At 37.8% G+C, this 14982-nt stretch overlaps 1 protein-coding gene across 3 annotated transcripts in view; it reads left to right on the top strand.

The window, feature by feature from the left end:
* LOC132861742 (uncharacterized) overlaps positions 1-14948 on the top strand; it is a 21918-nt gene extending 6970 nt beyond the window's left edge. Inside the window, exons 9-17 of one of the 3 annotated variants that reach the window (XM_060893337.1) lie at positions 905-2308; positions 2540-4213; positions 5437-6038; positions 12390-12510; positions 12910-13042; positions 13153-13236; positions 13326-13420; positions 13515-13598; positions 14701-14948. In XM_060893337.1, coding sequence (XP_060749320.1) covers positions 905-2308; positions 2540-4213; positions 5437-6038; positions 12390-12510; positions 12910-13042; positions 13153-13236; positions 13326-13420; positions 13515-13598; positions 14701-14709 — 4206 coding nt within the window. In that variant the 3' untranslated portion in view covers positions 14710-14948. Of the gene's footprint in view, positions 1-904; positions 2309-2539; positions 4214-5436; positions 6169-7019; positions 7156-7238; positions 7323-7402; positions 7495-7610; positions 8029-12389; positions 12511-12909; positions 13043-13152; positions 13237-13325; positions 13421-13514; positions 13599-14700 lie in introns of those variants that run through there. The other 2 variants (XM_060893335.1, XM_060893336.1) reach the window with 2 other exon arrangements.
* The last annotated feature ends 34 nt before the right edge of the window (positions 14949-14982 follow it).

A 14982-nucleotide genomic window follows, 5' to 3' on the forward strand; every position in this document is an offset into this window, starting at 1 on the left:
GCAACCCATGATGACAACACAAGACTGCATGTCAGACTGACCTGATTCACAAATATGTTTTCTCTTACTATGGGTTTTTTTAACTATGGGTTTCTTTTTCTCTTTTGTAAATAAATCAATTGTTCTCTTGTTATATGTGTGCAGGCCCAAATGGGCTGGGGATTGTTGATTTTATTGCAGTGTTACTGGGGAAATATTTTAATGAGAGTTTTAGGACAGCTCTTTTAGTATTCAGTTAGTATTCGAGGAGCAATGAATACTAACAGGACTCTGTAAGAGACATAGTGTCTCTAGAAAAAATGTCTCCAAGCAGCAATGCTGTATCATGTAGTTTTTGATGTAAGCCATTCTTTTAAAAAGCTCATTTTTTTAATTCTTCTTCTTCTTTCAGTACAAAATGCAGCAAAAATATGTTGTTATTGAAGTAAAAAAGAAAAGAAAAAAATGCCTTCGGTTGTTTCACAATTATTTATTTATTACTATCTGTGTTCAAGACATGACGTCCTGGCTCTGTGTGAAAGGTTTATTTGTTCCAGAACATAGAAACATTCAATAAAATATTGAATATGAAAAAAATATTTAAATTGTGGTTAGAATAGCAGGAAATCTCCTGCTAGAATTTAGTTTTAAAGGAAGAGAGTCGACACGGGCTAATACAAGATTGCCATCACACTCTTGGACTGTGGGTCATATAACAAACATACATTCTCAATAAACAACTGTTTTTACCTGCCACTTGAGTACCTTGAAATGCCACTTTGTTCTTTCTTTTTTCATTTCTTTCTACATTTTCTATAAAACAACACAATAAACTAAAAACCACTTTAGTCATATTCTAACCTGGTATGTGTCTAAGAGTCTTCTCTCATTGAGAATTACTAATTGCCAACTTTCCTCCCTGCAGCCTACAGTAGAAGGCAATGATGAAAAGGGGAAGGATGGAGGAAACGAGGTGACTAGGAGTCAGACTTCTGCAGTGTCGCAAGACCATGCAAGCACTACAGAGCCTGTGGAAACCGTTCAACCTCAATCAGTTTGCACTGGCAGAAAATTCAGCCTCCTTCCTCTGCAGTCATCTGTTGCTGCTACCATCCACAGCACAGCTCTTACAAGAACCGAGACCAAAACAGACAGTAGTTTCAGTTTGCAGCCTAGAATTGTTTTAGATCCATTTGTAGCTGAAGCCAGCCACTTGACATCATCTGAGGGGGGTGACTTTAAACCAGTAATTGTGGAAACGAGTGACATTCATATGCACCAAATGCCTGACTTAGAAACCAATTATGCTGCTACAGGTGAGCAGGTGAAGAGTCCTCATGCTCAAACTACACTTGAAAACTCAAACCCATATACTTGCCAAAACACCCTGGCTGAGACAGATCATCCAGATGTTGTTTGTGTAAAAGTAGGTTTTCCTCATACATATGAAGAAAATTCCTTCTCTAAAAAGCTGCTTTTCAGTTTAGAGGACCAACAGAGCTCAGAGTCTTCAGAGTACCGAAAGTCTGAAATGTGTCTAAGGAAGGGTCAGGTAGAAAGCAGAGAGTACTCTTTGCTTGATGTGAAGCAGCACAAGGGGTTCTGTGACACAGAACATTTGGAAATGGATGTAGAATCACAACAGTCTGGAAGCCAAATCAATACCCATAGGACGTCAAGGTGTCTTGGCGGTGTAAAAGCTAAAAATATTCCACCCCACTCCGGATATCAAAAATATGGCATTGATGGAGCTTGTTTTTCTGATACAAAGTTTACTGACATAGATTTGACAACCGATCCAGAAGTTAAATCAAGTTCCAGTGCACTAGAGCAAGTGTCTCATACCGAGTCAGGCTACATGATCCTCTCAGATGTTAGTGATGATGACGAGTGGGCAAACGTGTTCAATAACCCTGATGAGGAAGGGAGAAAAACCTTGAAAATATATACGCCACTGTCTGAGGGGTCAGCTGATGCAGGATCCGTCCCTAGCTCCTCTCACAAAACTAGTGACTCTAATTCTACTGTAACGTTTATGTTAGAAAAGACTGGTGACCAAAATGTCCTCAATGGTCCACTTACTTACAGAGATGAGCTGGCAGCCACTTCTGTCCAACAAACAGAGGAGCCAAGTTCCACAGGGCAAAAGAGGTGGTTTACATGTTTGGCATGTGGTTTATCATTTGCTGGTGAGGCCTCATTGACACAGCACATGAAGGTGCACACTGTGTCGACGGAAACCTACCAGAAGTCAAACGCCTTCAAGACACTCAAGAAGAGGGTCAAGAACAATGAAACAAAGCTTAAACAAGACGTTGTCCAAGTTCAGGTATGCGACTCTATCAAAGGAAAGAGTGCTACAAAAACTAGCAAAATTTTAAAGTAGCTGTCATTGTTCAATATATGGTCATATAAAATGACAAGTGTAGCAGTGACCTGGGGTTAATGTGTCATTCATAGCCATTTTAAGTATTATATCTTGAGCCATGTATATATTTAACCAGTAAGAATATTGATCCATACATTTTCTGTATTCTCTTAAACCTTCCCTCTTCTGAAGACATCAGAAGTAGGTAGTGCTGATTCAAGAGACAACTCTGAAATCTCAGGAAAAAGCGACTCAACACTCATAAATTTTAATAAGTTACCTGGAAGTTGCCCAGACTTTGGTGCAACCAGTCGAAGTTCCAGAGCGGACTCAAAGACTGTTGACAGGAAATCAAAGAAAGAGAAAGGAACTCTGCACTGTTGTTATTGTGGGAAAGCTTATGAAAAAATAGAACTGCATCTTCTGCATGATCACCCAGAGGAACCTAAGGTGATAGAAGCTTTGCATTGTAGCAACACCTTAGAAGAAAGGAAGAGGTTATTGAGCGTTCTTTGCAGTCACAAAAAACTGAAACCTACTAGAAACAACAAGGATGAAGACCTTGTTCGTTGTAGCATTTGTCAGGGGTATTATCAACAAAATCACTTTTGGAAACATGGTTTAATATGTCAGCAGAAACAATCAAAAGATCTGTTCATTCATACAGAACCTGGCAGAGGAACTGATCTTTCCGACAATAACCTAAGATCAAGCTTAGCACAGAAAACCTTTCATCCAGAATCTGGGAATCTCATCAAAGATATCTTCTCCAGTTCTGTACAACAGACTATTCCAGAGTCAGTGAAGCATTCTTCAGCTAAAGCAGAACACCACACTACACACTATTTATATTCCGTTTCAGAAAGTGGCAGGACTTACGTAAACCCGATCCCTGATCACGGATCAGAAAGCCTGTCCATTATATACACAGGTAACAGCTCAACAATGGTGAACGTTGATGCAAAATCTTCTGGACCACTTATTCTAGACTCACATTGCAGTGCACTTGAGTTTCCTGGTATTCCAGTTCAGGAGTTTTGCCCCCGCAATGTACAAGAAGCTCTTGTCAAGAATCAAATATTAACACCAAGAACAAAAGGCATTTCAGAAGAAGAATGCCAGTCCGCTTTGGAACCTGAAAACAGGCTCAATAACATTCTACATCCACATACCCCTGTTTTTTACCTCTTAAACACTAGGAACAGCAAACTACAGCAAAACCCTGAGCAGGATGGCCAGAGTTCCTCTACATTAGCATTAGATTTCAGTGGAAAACCTGCTACTCCTCAAGAAACGGTTAGCCACATACATACTGGCAGCATTGATTTACTCCCAACCACTAATCTAAAATCAGACTGGACTGCCGTATCAACTGTACATGTGGACTTGGAGCAAAACCTTGCCTCTAATACAGAACCAGAGAGAACCACCATAATGATGCTAGAAGTTAGATCAGAGAGGAGTGACCAAAGTAATTCTCATTCAGAATCAACAAATTGTCTGGTTGCAAACATTTTTAGCAGCGAGGCACAGGAAATTGCCCATCCAGAAACAGGGAACATTTCCATACAAGTTTTTGGAAATGATGAACATAGATCCTCTGAAGTAGAATCACACTGGTGTCTAATTCCGAGTCATATTCCTAGAGAAAAACAACATGCAGCCAATTCAGAAATGTACAATGCAGCAAATAAGCAGGTTGACACTGAAGGTCAAAACAGAGATGGCACAGAAGAGGGTGATGCGTGTACAGTCCAAGACAGTGATTTAAAACCGCTTGGCTTAAATTTCACCGCAACTGTAAAGAGGAGATGGGACAGTGGGAGCAGGGAAACAAAGAGAAGACGACAAAGTGACCCCTTACAGGTACACGTACTGTGTTCATTGTTTATTATGTATCTTGAATAAATAAGGTTGGATCATGTACTCTGTTGTTTTTACTTTAAGGGTTTCAGGGTATGGATTGCACTGTGCCAGGGTTTACAGATAAACTAAAGATATTTGATAACATAAGAGTGTAATGACAAAGTATATGGAAATAAAATTTAAACTCATAAATGAGAATTATTTTTAGTTTTTATAGAGAATGACTGTTAGGCATATTGTGTGTTCAGTGTTAATGCACAATTAGTATTTGTTCATAGTGATACAAAAAGAACCTTAAGCTTAATGACACGATGGATCTCAATGCAAAAAATGTTACTATTTGCATCATAGAATTGTGCAATTCAAATCCCGGAAATCAGCCATCTATTAGTTATGCATCTAATTCAGTTACATTGTCTGAACCCCCAAGGCCCCAATCTGCACAACCTACACATCTAAAATACATAGAGAGCACGATGGTCACATGATCACATTCTTTTATAGAACACCATAACTGGAAATGGCTTGTACTTGTGACGTGACCGATCACGTCACAGAGCAAACCGGCTGAAACTCTTTATAGATACACAACCACATTATAACCTTATTATACACTGTAGCTTTCAAACCACACCATGCCTGACTTTGGAGCTCCCTATCCAGTGAAAATGATTCCTCAGTTACTAATCATGTTTCAGTTATTTTTGTTTATACAATCAAATATTTTTGGAGAATTTATTATTGATATGGTAAGTCTTTAGTACATTTTGTATATAGTTTTAAATCTCTGTTTGGAGCATTTTGCTTATTCATTTTATACTAAAAATAAGTAAATAATTAAAAACTTTTCAGTCATAGATTTAAGTATCGAATTGAATCGAATCATGAAGTCAGTGAATCGAATAGAATCATGATTGGAGTTTAATGTTACACCCCTTGTATGTAATAATATAACTGTCTGAAGCTGATAGCACTGAAAAGGTCCATCGAAGAACAACTTTTTTTTTGACACAATAAATGCTGCATTTAATAAATGTTTATTTATAGGCTTTAAATTCAGTCTTTGCTGTATGTACAGTAGCCATTTTCTGAGTATAGCTGAAAAGACAAATATAAAAACACTGAAATGTGTGAATATGCCACAAACTCATAGGATGCACACTGATCCTCTCTAATGATCCCTTCCCACTATCTCAGCTTTATGCTATATATTTTCCCCATAGCAGACATCAACAGAAGAGAGAAAAGCATCACCAGTCAATTCCCAAACTCCCGAGATGAAGTGTGGTTTACAAATATCTGATGTCTGGAACAGTTTAAAAAACACTAGAAGAAAAGCTAAAATAAAGCTGAAGAAAAAACATTACTGCTTATATTGTAAGAAACCTTCCATCCGAATGGCACAGCATCTGCTATCAGCTCATGCTAATGAACCAGAGGTGGCAAAGGCCCTTAGTTATGACAAGAAGTCAAAAGAAAGGAAACAGTTGCTGGATCTTCTGCAGAGCAAAGGAAGCCTCTTACACAAAGATGAAATAAGGATGAGCAGAACTTTAAGTGAAGAGCTACTAACAGCTAATCAAGCGAGTTCACCTAACTCGCATGTGTCATGTAAAGCCAAACAGGAAAAGCCTAATGCTGAATGTCTTAGCAGCCATGTTTCAGACACTCAACACAGTGCAGCACAGCTTTATGCTGACACAGAATCTGCAGCTTCTACCTGTGAAGACTTCGAGTTAGTCAATGAGCAACTATTTGCTGAACTTGAATCACACGATTTCACTCCAGACACCAGAAAAGAAGACAATATGAACAAAAACACAACCTGCAGCTCTCCAGGTGATGATCAGACTGAAACTAGCAAGAGCGAGGACAAGGAAACTGATAATGATCTAAACAGCCGGAACGGACACACGCTAGAGAACAGGAGGAGGAGCTCTCGTACTCAAGCTCGGGTAAACATATTCTAGTAATTAGACTCTTACAATAATGACTGTTGCAGATGTTTCAGAGCTGAATGTTTGCAAACGATGACACATCTGTTTTTAGTTACTGATTTTTTGCATTTCTACTGCAATAGCTTAAACCTCACTCTCCGCTGTTACACAGATAAGGATTGGTTTCCTTTTGTGTCTGGTTCCTCTTAAAGCTTTTTCCTCATATCATCTCAGGGAGTTTCTCCTCATCACCATCACCTCTGGCTTGGTTGTTGGAGATAGATTGATACATTTATTAAGATAACATTTAAACCCAGAATCGATCTATTTCTGTCCATCGTTATAAGTTCTATACAAATAAAACTGAATTGAATATAAAATCATATTAGTGTGTAAAACAGGGCACTGTTTGCTCACAAAGGTAAAGGAAGCCAGCAGTATGAACAGCTGGTTAAATAAATAGCCAGACACTGCAGCCATGACATGATCCTCTCATCCCATTCATCCATGTCATCCATTTGTTTATATATGACATATGTTCCTTCTGTCAGATTGATTGTCCCATTTTGCTTCACTGTGTTTCAGGCTTTGTTTTATGCAATGTTCCTTAAATCAAATCACACTGAGCTACAAACCAAGATTGAGTTATTCTGTTTGTGTTGTGCAGCCCTAATATCATTAGTATTTTGTTTAATATAAATAGTTAGTTTTAATATAACAGCCTAATTCTGGCAATAGATAAAGTGAGTATACTGCTGATTATTAGACAACTGGCTTTTAGGTTGGTTTTTGAATGATTCCAAAGAAAGATTTGTTTTAAGTTAGCGCTACATCAAACTAAGCTGAAATTTGTGTGTCTTCTTACAAAGCCAACAAGATTAAAGTACAGCTCTTTACATGAAGTGGAGAGCACGTCGCACATCTCAAAAGCACACGTTTGTCAGCACTGCGGCGCCAGCTTCTGTAGACCCTTCAACCTCCGCAGACATGAATACACTCACACAGGTCACAAGAGAACTGAAATATTTAAACCTATTAAACACACTGTTGTTAATTTCATGTGTACCAGTTTTCTTTTGTGTTTGTAGGTGAAAGGCCTTTCTGGTGTAGTGAGTGTCATATGGGCTTCATTCAGAAATATCGATATCGAAACCACATGATGATCCACCATGGTGAGTATATGAGTATTATGTTCCTGATACCGTCAGATAAAAGATGTATGGGGTTTTATTGTGTTTGTGTTGTTCTTCAGGAGACACACAGTCACACAGGATGGATCCATCAAGAAGGTGCAAAAACCGATCTGGAAGAAAGAAGCCGGTGGACAATGAGCTCCATCAGCAGGTGTAGTAGATGCCACCCAATAAATATTATATATATATATATGTGTGTGTGTGTGTGTGATCTTGACATGACTGTGCTGGGAAAATTTCATTGATTTTGGAGTACCATTTTTGCAGCATTTGGACGACAGCATTGCAGCTACATCTGAGCCTCAGAGCAGCGCTCAGGAAAGACTTGACTTGACAGAGGTAAAACAACAAAGCAAAAAAAAACATGTACCTTTGTATCCCACAAAGCATAAAATGATAGACTGCTAAGCATATTTATGGTAACAAATCAGTCCCTCCAGGATTTTCACAGAACTTAACGCAAAACCAAGCAAGCTCCATAATAATCTGACGCACTTGCAATTTTTCAAAATGATCACAGATTTTCTATAGATTTGGCTGGAGACCTTTCTTCTTGTAGCTTCATCACAACACATATTCAACCAAAGCCCTCTTTAATTTACATGCATTTACAGAAATTAATGAGTTGAAAGATAAAGGAATTGAAAGAATTCACCAGTTTAAGAAGTGTTCACTAAAAAATAAAAAATAGAAAAGCACAAGAATTGGATAGCTGAACGCTGATTTCACTGAATACAGTTAAATATAGGTGGTATAAATAATAATAATCATTCAATACTGAATGAAATTATTATTCAGGTTATATCTATAGTGTTAAAGTGATAATATCATATAAAATTGTCTCGGTCATTCACCAGGTGTGCTAATGTCTTGATTATATTTGTTATTTTTGCATTAAAATTTATTCTTCTGTTTCAGAAACAGGTATTTTGAAGATGTTCCATGATGGATAATTACCTGACTGCAGAAAGGACGGTTTATATCTCAGAATCGATGCCTCAAGAAGTGTTTGCATCATAGAATGGTATGAAATGAGGATCATTAGTTTACAGCATATTGTAAAAGTAATTTTTATAAAAAAAAATTTTAAAAATGTTTGTTTGTTTACATTGGATTTTGTTTTCATCTAATATACTGATCAGAGAATCACTCCAAAACACTAAGTAAAAGTATGTTCATTTTACTGTATTGCAGTATAACTGTACTGCATCCTAAAAATAAAAAATGACTGTTTTGTAGTAGCAGATTTGTTCCTTTCCTTTCTGTTCTTATGCGTTTGGCAAACAGGAAGAGCGGCGCAGTAATTAAACAGCAGTTTCTACGCAATTTAGATCTACAGGTTGGACCAGAATCCTGAGTTTTACAGTAGTGTAGCACAAAATAGAGTAAAGAAATAGCTGCAAATAGGGAGCATGAATGTATGGTTTCCTTCTTTTTAATATTTGATTATGTTTTTATAGGGCAAGCATGACTGCATGACTAATTTGCGTAGTGTTTACTGCTCGTCTGTCTAGAAATTTTAGTTTCTTAATTTATATATTGTCTGAATCATTAATTTTCTGACATTTTGTTTATAAATCAAAAATTACGGAGCAACATGTATATATTCCGTTTATAGGATTTTGAGAACCTCATGTATTAGTGAAGCTGCTCACAGTTTGCACTCTACATCCACTGTAAGCATGAAAGGGGGAAAAAATTAACTTGCCACATTGATTTTGTAGCTTGTGCACTGTTTCAACACAATGATTGTTTGAATGCTCCCGTCAGCAATGGTGCGAGGCACCAGAGAAAGAAGAGGAGGTATGCTGAGGGTTCTCAAAGAGATGTACATGAAGAGTCACTGATCCAATAGAATGTGTTAACATGCAGCAGAACGGTATCCCTAACTGTAGGTCCCCAACAGGACCTCCTCATACTCAGGTGAGAAGGTACACCTTGCCTCCATGTGACCTATGAAGCATCTGGAAGGACTCAGGAAGCCCTAGCAGACTCATGAAGGCATAAATCAGCATAGATGTCCTCTTAGCAACATGAGCTCTTGTGTTATGCTTAATTACAGCATTCCATTTCATACCTTAACCATTATATCCTTTTTCAGCTACTGTTATATCTATGAAATTCAGAGACGATACGGAGGAGGTTTAAAGATCTTGGCAGTATTTGGGATTTAAATGTAAACAGCCAAATGACTTGAACTGGATGTCATTTTTGTGGGTGTCTTGTTTTCAGGGCCACTCCAGGCCACCCCTTTAGAGCCACTTCTGGTCATTCTACATTATAATCAGAGACTAAACCTTTAAATTTGGTCTAATTTTTACATTTATTAGAATATTCTGTCCAGGAGGTGGCAGTAAAGAGAGGAATATCAAATAACCAAATCGTTTCATAGGTCCTACATAGACGCGCTACCAAGGGCATGATTTATTGCATTGTGCACACTATGTAGTGGCCTAAAATACTAATACTGAGCGGTTTGGGGTTCAGCCCGAGTCTGGATTAACGTCACAGCAAAGCCAGTGCATTAGGCGAGACATAGTTACAAATATTTATCGTAAAATGACCAAATTAGAGCAGTTAAACGTGTTCCTGAGTGAGAGACTGTCGGCGGCGGTGAAGGAGATTCTCGACACAGTGAGCAGGATGATGAAGGAGTACGAGGAGGAAACGGCGCGGATAATGAAAGAGAACGATTATCTGAAGGAAATGTTAACGCTCACAGGGTGGAGTTTTACAGAATTAAACACGGGTGAGAATAAAATCAACACACACGTAGTCCTTATTAAATCCTCCGAGGAAGACGCGAAATCTAACAAAAGATCAAAAAATCCAGAGAAAATGGTGCAAGTGGCTAAAATTCGCCATTTTAGCTTCGCTTGAGGTCTGGTTTATTTGTTCATGTAAAACAGCAGTTTGCCGTTAAACCGACCGAAATGCAGAAAAAAACGGTTTTAAAACGTGTTTAATGTCTGAGGTAAACAACCTAATGTTATCAGCCATGACTTTAATGTTACTGGGCCTACACCAAGATGGTGTTCTTACTTATGGCTGCAATGTAACGTGTACCCATATTTTTACAGACCCTGTGTTTAATAGGGCTAATGGTTGCATAGACTGGTCTTGGAAGCTTCCAGAAGCTGTCAGTTTGCGTATTAATGCGTAATGACGTCATTTAAGCTGGTCCATAAATGTACATATGTGTTTACACGTAAAAAAAAAAATTGTTTACACGTGTGTTTTTGATGTGATGGTGAGGAACAGCGTCAGACACTCGCTCGGTTTTGTCCCATTGACAGAGAGATGTAGAGATGATGCTCTTATGCTCTATGCTAGCTTTGTAATGTTATCAGTTGTCTAACAGCTCAAAGTTGTATATAGAACTGCTTGAATTTGGACTAATGGTTAATGTTATTTGAAGTCACGTTTGTTACTGTAATCTGATTATTGACCTGTTTACTTTCTCCTTAATACAGGTGTGCATATCTGGTCTTGTAAACATGGAGTCCAGGACACTTTGGTGATTTCCCTGTTCTAACAAACCTGATCCAACAAATCACCTGGTTTAATAGGTGCATACAATTCGGGGATCTGATCTCTGGCTTCCTAGTGCACATGATCCACCTGGATATGGTGTACTGGAAGTGAGGAATCACAAGAAAGTGACCAGAACAGTGATGTTCTGTAACATGATTTTGGAGTTGATGATTGATTTATTTATTTATTTATTTATTTTTATTTTTTTGATTTTTTTTTTGTTTGTTTCAGCACGGAAATCACCAAACGGTTGTGCTGTACTCTGGTGCCCTTCGGGTCTGCAGTGTAGCTCCCCTGATGTAGGCTTTTCACTCCCTCACAGGTGTGTCTTTTGGAAAACAGGACGGTATGTCAAACCTGCAGCACGAAGCAGAGACCAGGGAGGGTTGGTGTCAAAGCCTGGAGATGAAGGAAGAAAGCACAAGCATTAAAATAGAGCAGCCCGACCCACTATTCCCTGCACATCCAGACTCAGAGCATACACATAGATGTGTATGTAGTACAAGCTTTTTTATAATTAGCATGTAGTCCATAACCTTTTTCATATATTGGATACCTAAATGCTGTGGAATGTATTTGAAGATTGCATTTCCTCCTTTTCTTCATTTACATGTTAAGCATTTTGCAGACGCTCTTGTCCATGGCAGTTTAAAGAGCGACTTCACACTGCATGTGCATGTATATTACAGACTCGGACTAAATTGATTATTGAAAGTTTTAATCTTTTTTCAACTTAAAGCTTATAGTCAGTAACTAGTTTAACTTTCCCCTACAGCCACTTCCTGTTGTGGAGACAGGTTCATCAATATCTGATGTCTGGAACAGTTCGGAAAAACGCAAAGGAAAAGCTAAAATAAAGCTGAAGAAAAAACATTACTGCTTATATTGTAAGAAACCTTCCATCCGAATGGCACAGCATCTGCTATCAGCTCATGCTAATGAACCAGAGGTGGCAAAGGCCCTTAGTTATGACAAGAAGTCAAAAGAAAGGAAACAGTTGCTGGACCTTCTGCAGAGCAAAGGAAGCCTCTTACACAAAGATGTGGGGAGTAAAACTTTAATGTCCTCTAATCGGCATGCCAAAGCTGGATCTAATAGGGATGGTGTACAATGCATCTATTGTCTTGGATTATATAGCAGGAAGGTCATTATTAATCATGTAAAGAGATGCAAGCATGAATATCCATACAGAGCTGAAGCTGGCACTGTGAGTCCCATAGCCAGTACCACTGCTTCTCAGCCAGGTGCTTCTTTAAGTAACAGACAACTAACAGCTAATCAAGCGAGTTCACCTAACTCACATAGGCCATGTAAAGCCAAACAGGAAAAGCCTAATCCTGAATGTCTTAGCAGCCATGTTTCAGACACTCAACACAGTGCAGCACAGCTTTACGCTGACACAGAATCTGCAGCTTCTACCTGTGAAGACTTCGAGTTAGTCAATGAGCAACTATTTGCTGAACTTGAATCACATAATTTCACTCCAGACACCAGAAAAGGCAAAAACACAACCTGCAGCTCTCCAGGTGATGATCAGTATGAAACTAGCAAGAGCGAGGACAAGGAAACCGATAATGATCTAAACAGCCGGAACGGACACACGCTAGAGAACAGGAGGAGCTTTCATACTCAAGTAAGATATTGAGTATTATCTTTATTCATCAATGAGGGATTTCACCTTCGGTTATATAATTTCACAGAAAAAGAAAGTTCACCCTCCTTCAGTTTTACTTATCAGGGTCTAAATAACAATGATATGGTACGTACCAATGTCTAAAAACTCATGTGACAATAATAAACCCGAAATACATTTCACTATTTAATCATGTGTAGTCACACCTCAATGGTGTAAACTACAACATATGAAAAATGTCTGCTTTTTACTTTATACTGGACAATTTTCCTTGTGAAATCTACTTTAATACAGTGGTTTATTAACAGCTGATATCATGTTTAAAACCTAATTTGCAAGGGATTAAATTCACCTATTGCATACAATTTACCTAGAATTTGTGTCTGTTTCTATACACAGTCAAAAGTGATGGACGCCCCTTCAGACGAGGAAGAGAGTGTGGGATTAAACACACAACTGCACGTCTGTCAGCACTGCAGCGCAACCTTTTGCAGTCCCTACCACCTACGCAGACACGAGTACACTCATACAGGTCGGTATGAGCAATGAAATTTCACCAAACCTAATAAAAAAAAACATGAATTTTAATAAATGTTTACCTCAAGGTGTTTCAGATTATTTTTTTTGTGTGTGTATATTTAGGTGAAAGGCCTTTCTGGTGTAGTGAGTGTAATGTTGGCTTCATTCAGAAATACCGTTATCGAAACCACAGAATGATCCATCATGGTGAGTATAAGAGTAATATGTTCCTAATACCTTCAGACAATAGGTGTAATGTGTTTTACAATGTGGTTTTTTTAATTATTCTTCATAAGAGCAACATATAAGTGGTAATACGGATCAATCAAGAAGGCGTAAAAAACGATCTTGCAGTGGAGAGCGGTCAGCAGAGAGCGAGCTTCATCAGCAGGTTGTCGTAGAAGCCACTTCTTTTTGAAGTTATTGTAATGTGATGTGATCAGGTAACTTTGAAAATGTACCATTTTATTTATTTTTGTATGCAGCAGTTGGCTGAGAGCAATGCAGGTACTCCTGAGCCTTTCATCATTTTACCGGTGAAAGATTTTGACTCAACAAACAGCACAGAGGTAAAGAAACAGCACTGGTTTTATGTAGCTATTAAGATTTGATTGCAGATGAAGCACTACAATCACGCATTTATAGAGAGGAATTGGGGATTTTTAGAACAGTAGCTGCATCCCAAATGACATACCATACACTACGTACATGCACTATGTACTCTAGTGTATGAATTTCTGAAGGGTGGTATCGTATCAGACTGAACAGTTTTTTACTAAACAGAAGTATAAGCCATTTCCAAATTGTTAGCAAATGACATTAATTACACACAATACACATTTTATAAATAATACATAAATCATGGAACATCATTTAAAAGCCATTTTGAAGATGTCTTCTTCACTGGAGTGTTGATCTGTGGTAGACCGGCCCTCTTCCACTATGTTAGCAAAGCTGCGAGTGTTGAGTGCTTGGACTGTCCAAGTGCACTTCCTATTATTTGAATTTACAGAGTTGATTTGGGACACACCTCATGCTTCTCAGGAGATTGTTCCTAAATTATTTAATTGGTAGTTTTATTCAATATTTCAAAATATGTTTGAAATACATTTTTAGGCCCATTTCAGAGTAATCAATCTGTTGTGTATGTTTAGTCATGTAAATTCACAGCTCTCTCACTAATATAGTTTAGCTTGCTGATTCTGGTGCCCTCAGAATTGACTGTTAGTGCAAGGAATGTATTGTGTCCAACAATAATGGTTTCAGGAAAGAAATAATTAACAACTGATAACCAAATTGAAGGAAAGTTAGCAATTAAAAATGTTTTACTGTTTAATGTTGAAGGCAAAAACTGCTTTTGTATGTCAGGGTGTAAAATTGTCCATGAATAAAAGTGTCACTCTGAATGTTAAAGCACTGGGAATAGAATGCTGTAAACTTGTATAGTGAGGACTACTAAAATACAGTATTGTTAGTATTAGGCATTGTTATTGTTTATTGATGTAAACTGTCCATGCTGAGAAAAGGCTGACTCTGCTTTAGAGTAGAGAGTTCTACATATACTGTATATCAAATCAGTGTTTAATATCAGGCTTTCTGTAGCTCTTTTATTTATATATATATATATATAATATGAATGATGTTAAAGCCTTTTTTTTCCCCCAAATACAGGACGCTTAAGAATTTTTCCACAATGAAAAAATAACTGACTGCAAAGAAGACGGAGAACCCAGTGAATGGTGTTTGATTCAGAACTTGTACTAATACATATTACCTTTTAGCTACATGTTTATCTTTTATTGGGTTTTATATAGTGTTTAATCTAATATTTTTAACAGTGAACTTTAACAGTACATTTGCTTTTTTATATCATCCAAATGGGTATTATTGTGCAAGTTCAAAATAAAAATGTACTGATATTACTGATATAAGTGTAGCAGTCTTTGTGCGTGT

The sequence above is a fragment of the Tachysurus vachellii genome, chromosome 18 (genome assembly GCF_030014155.1).
Source record: "Tachysurus vachellii isolate PV-2020 chromosome 18, HZAU_Pvac_v1, whole genome shotgun sequence".
NCBI lineage: Eukaryota > Metazoa > Chordata > Actinopteri > Siluriformes > Bagridae > Tachysurus > Tachysurus vachellii.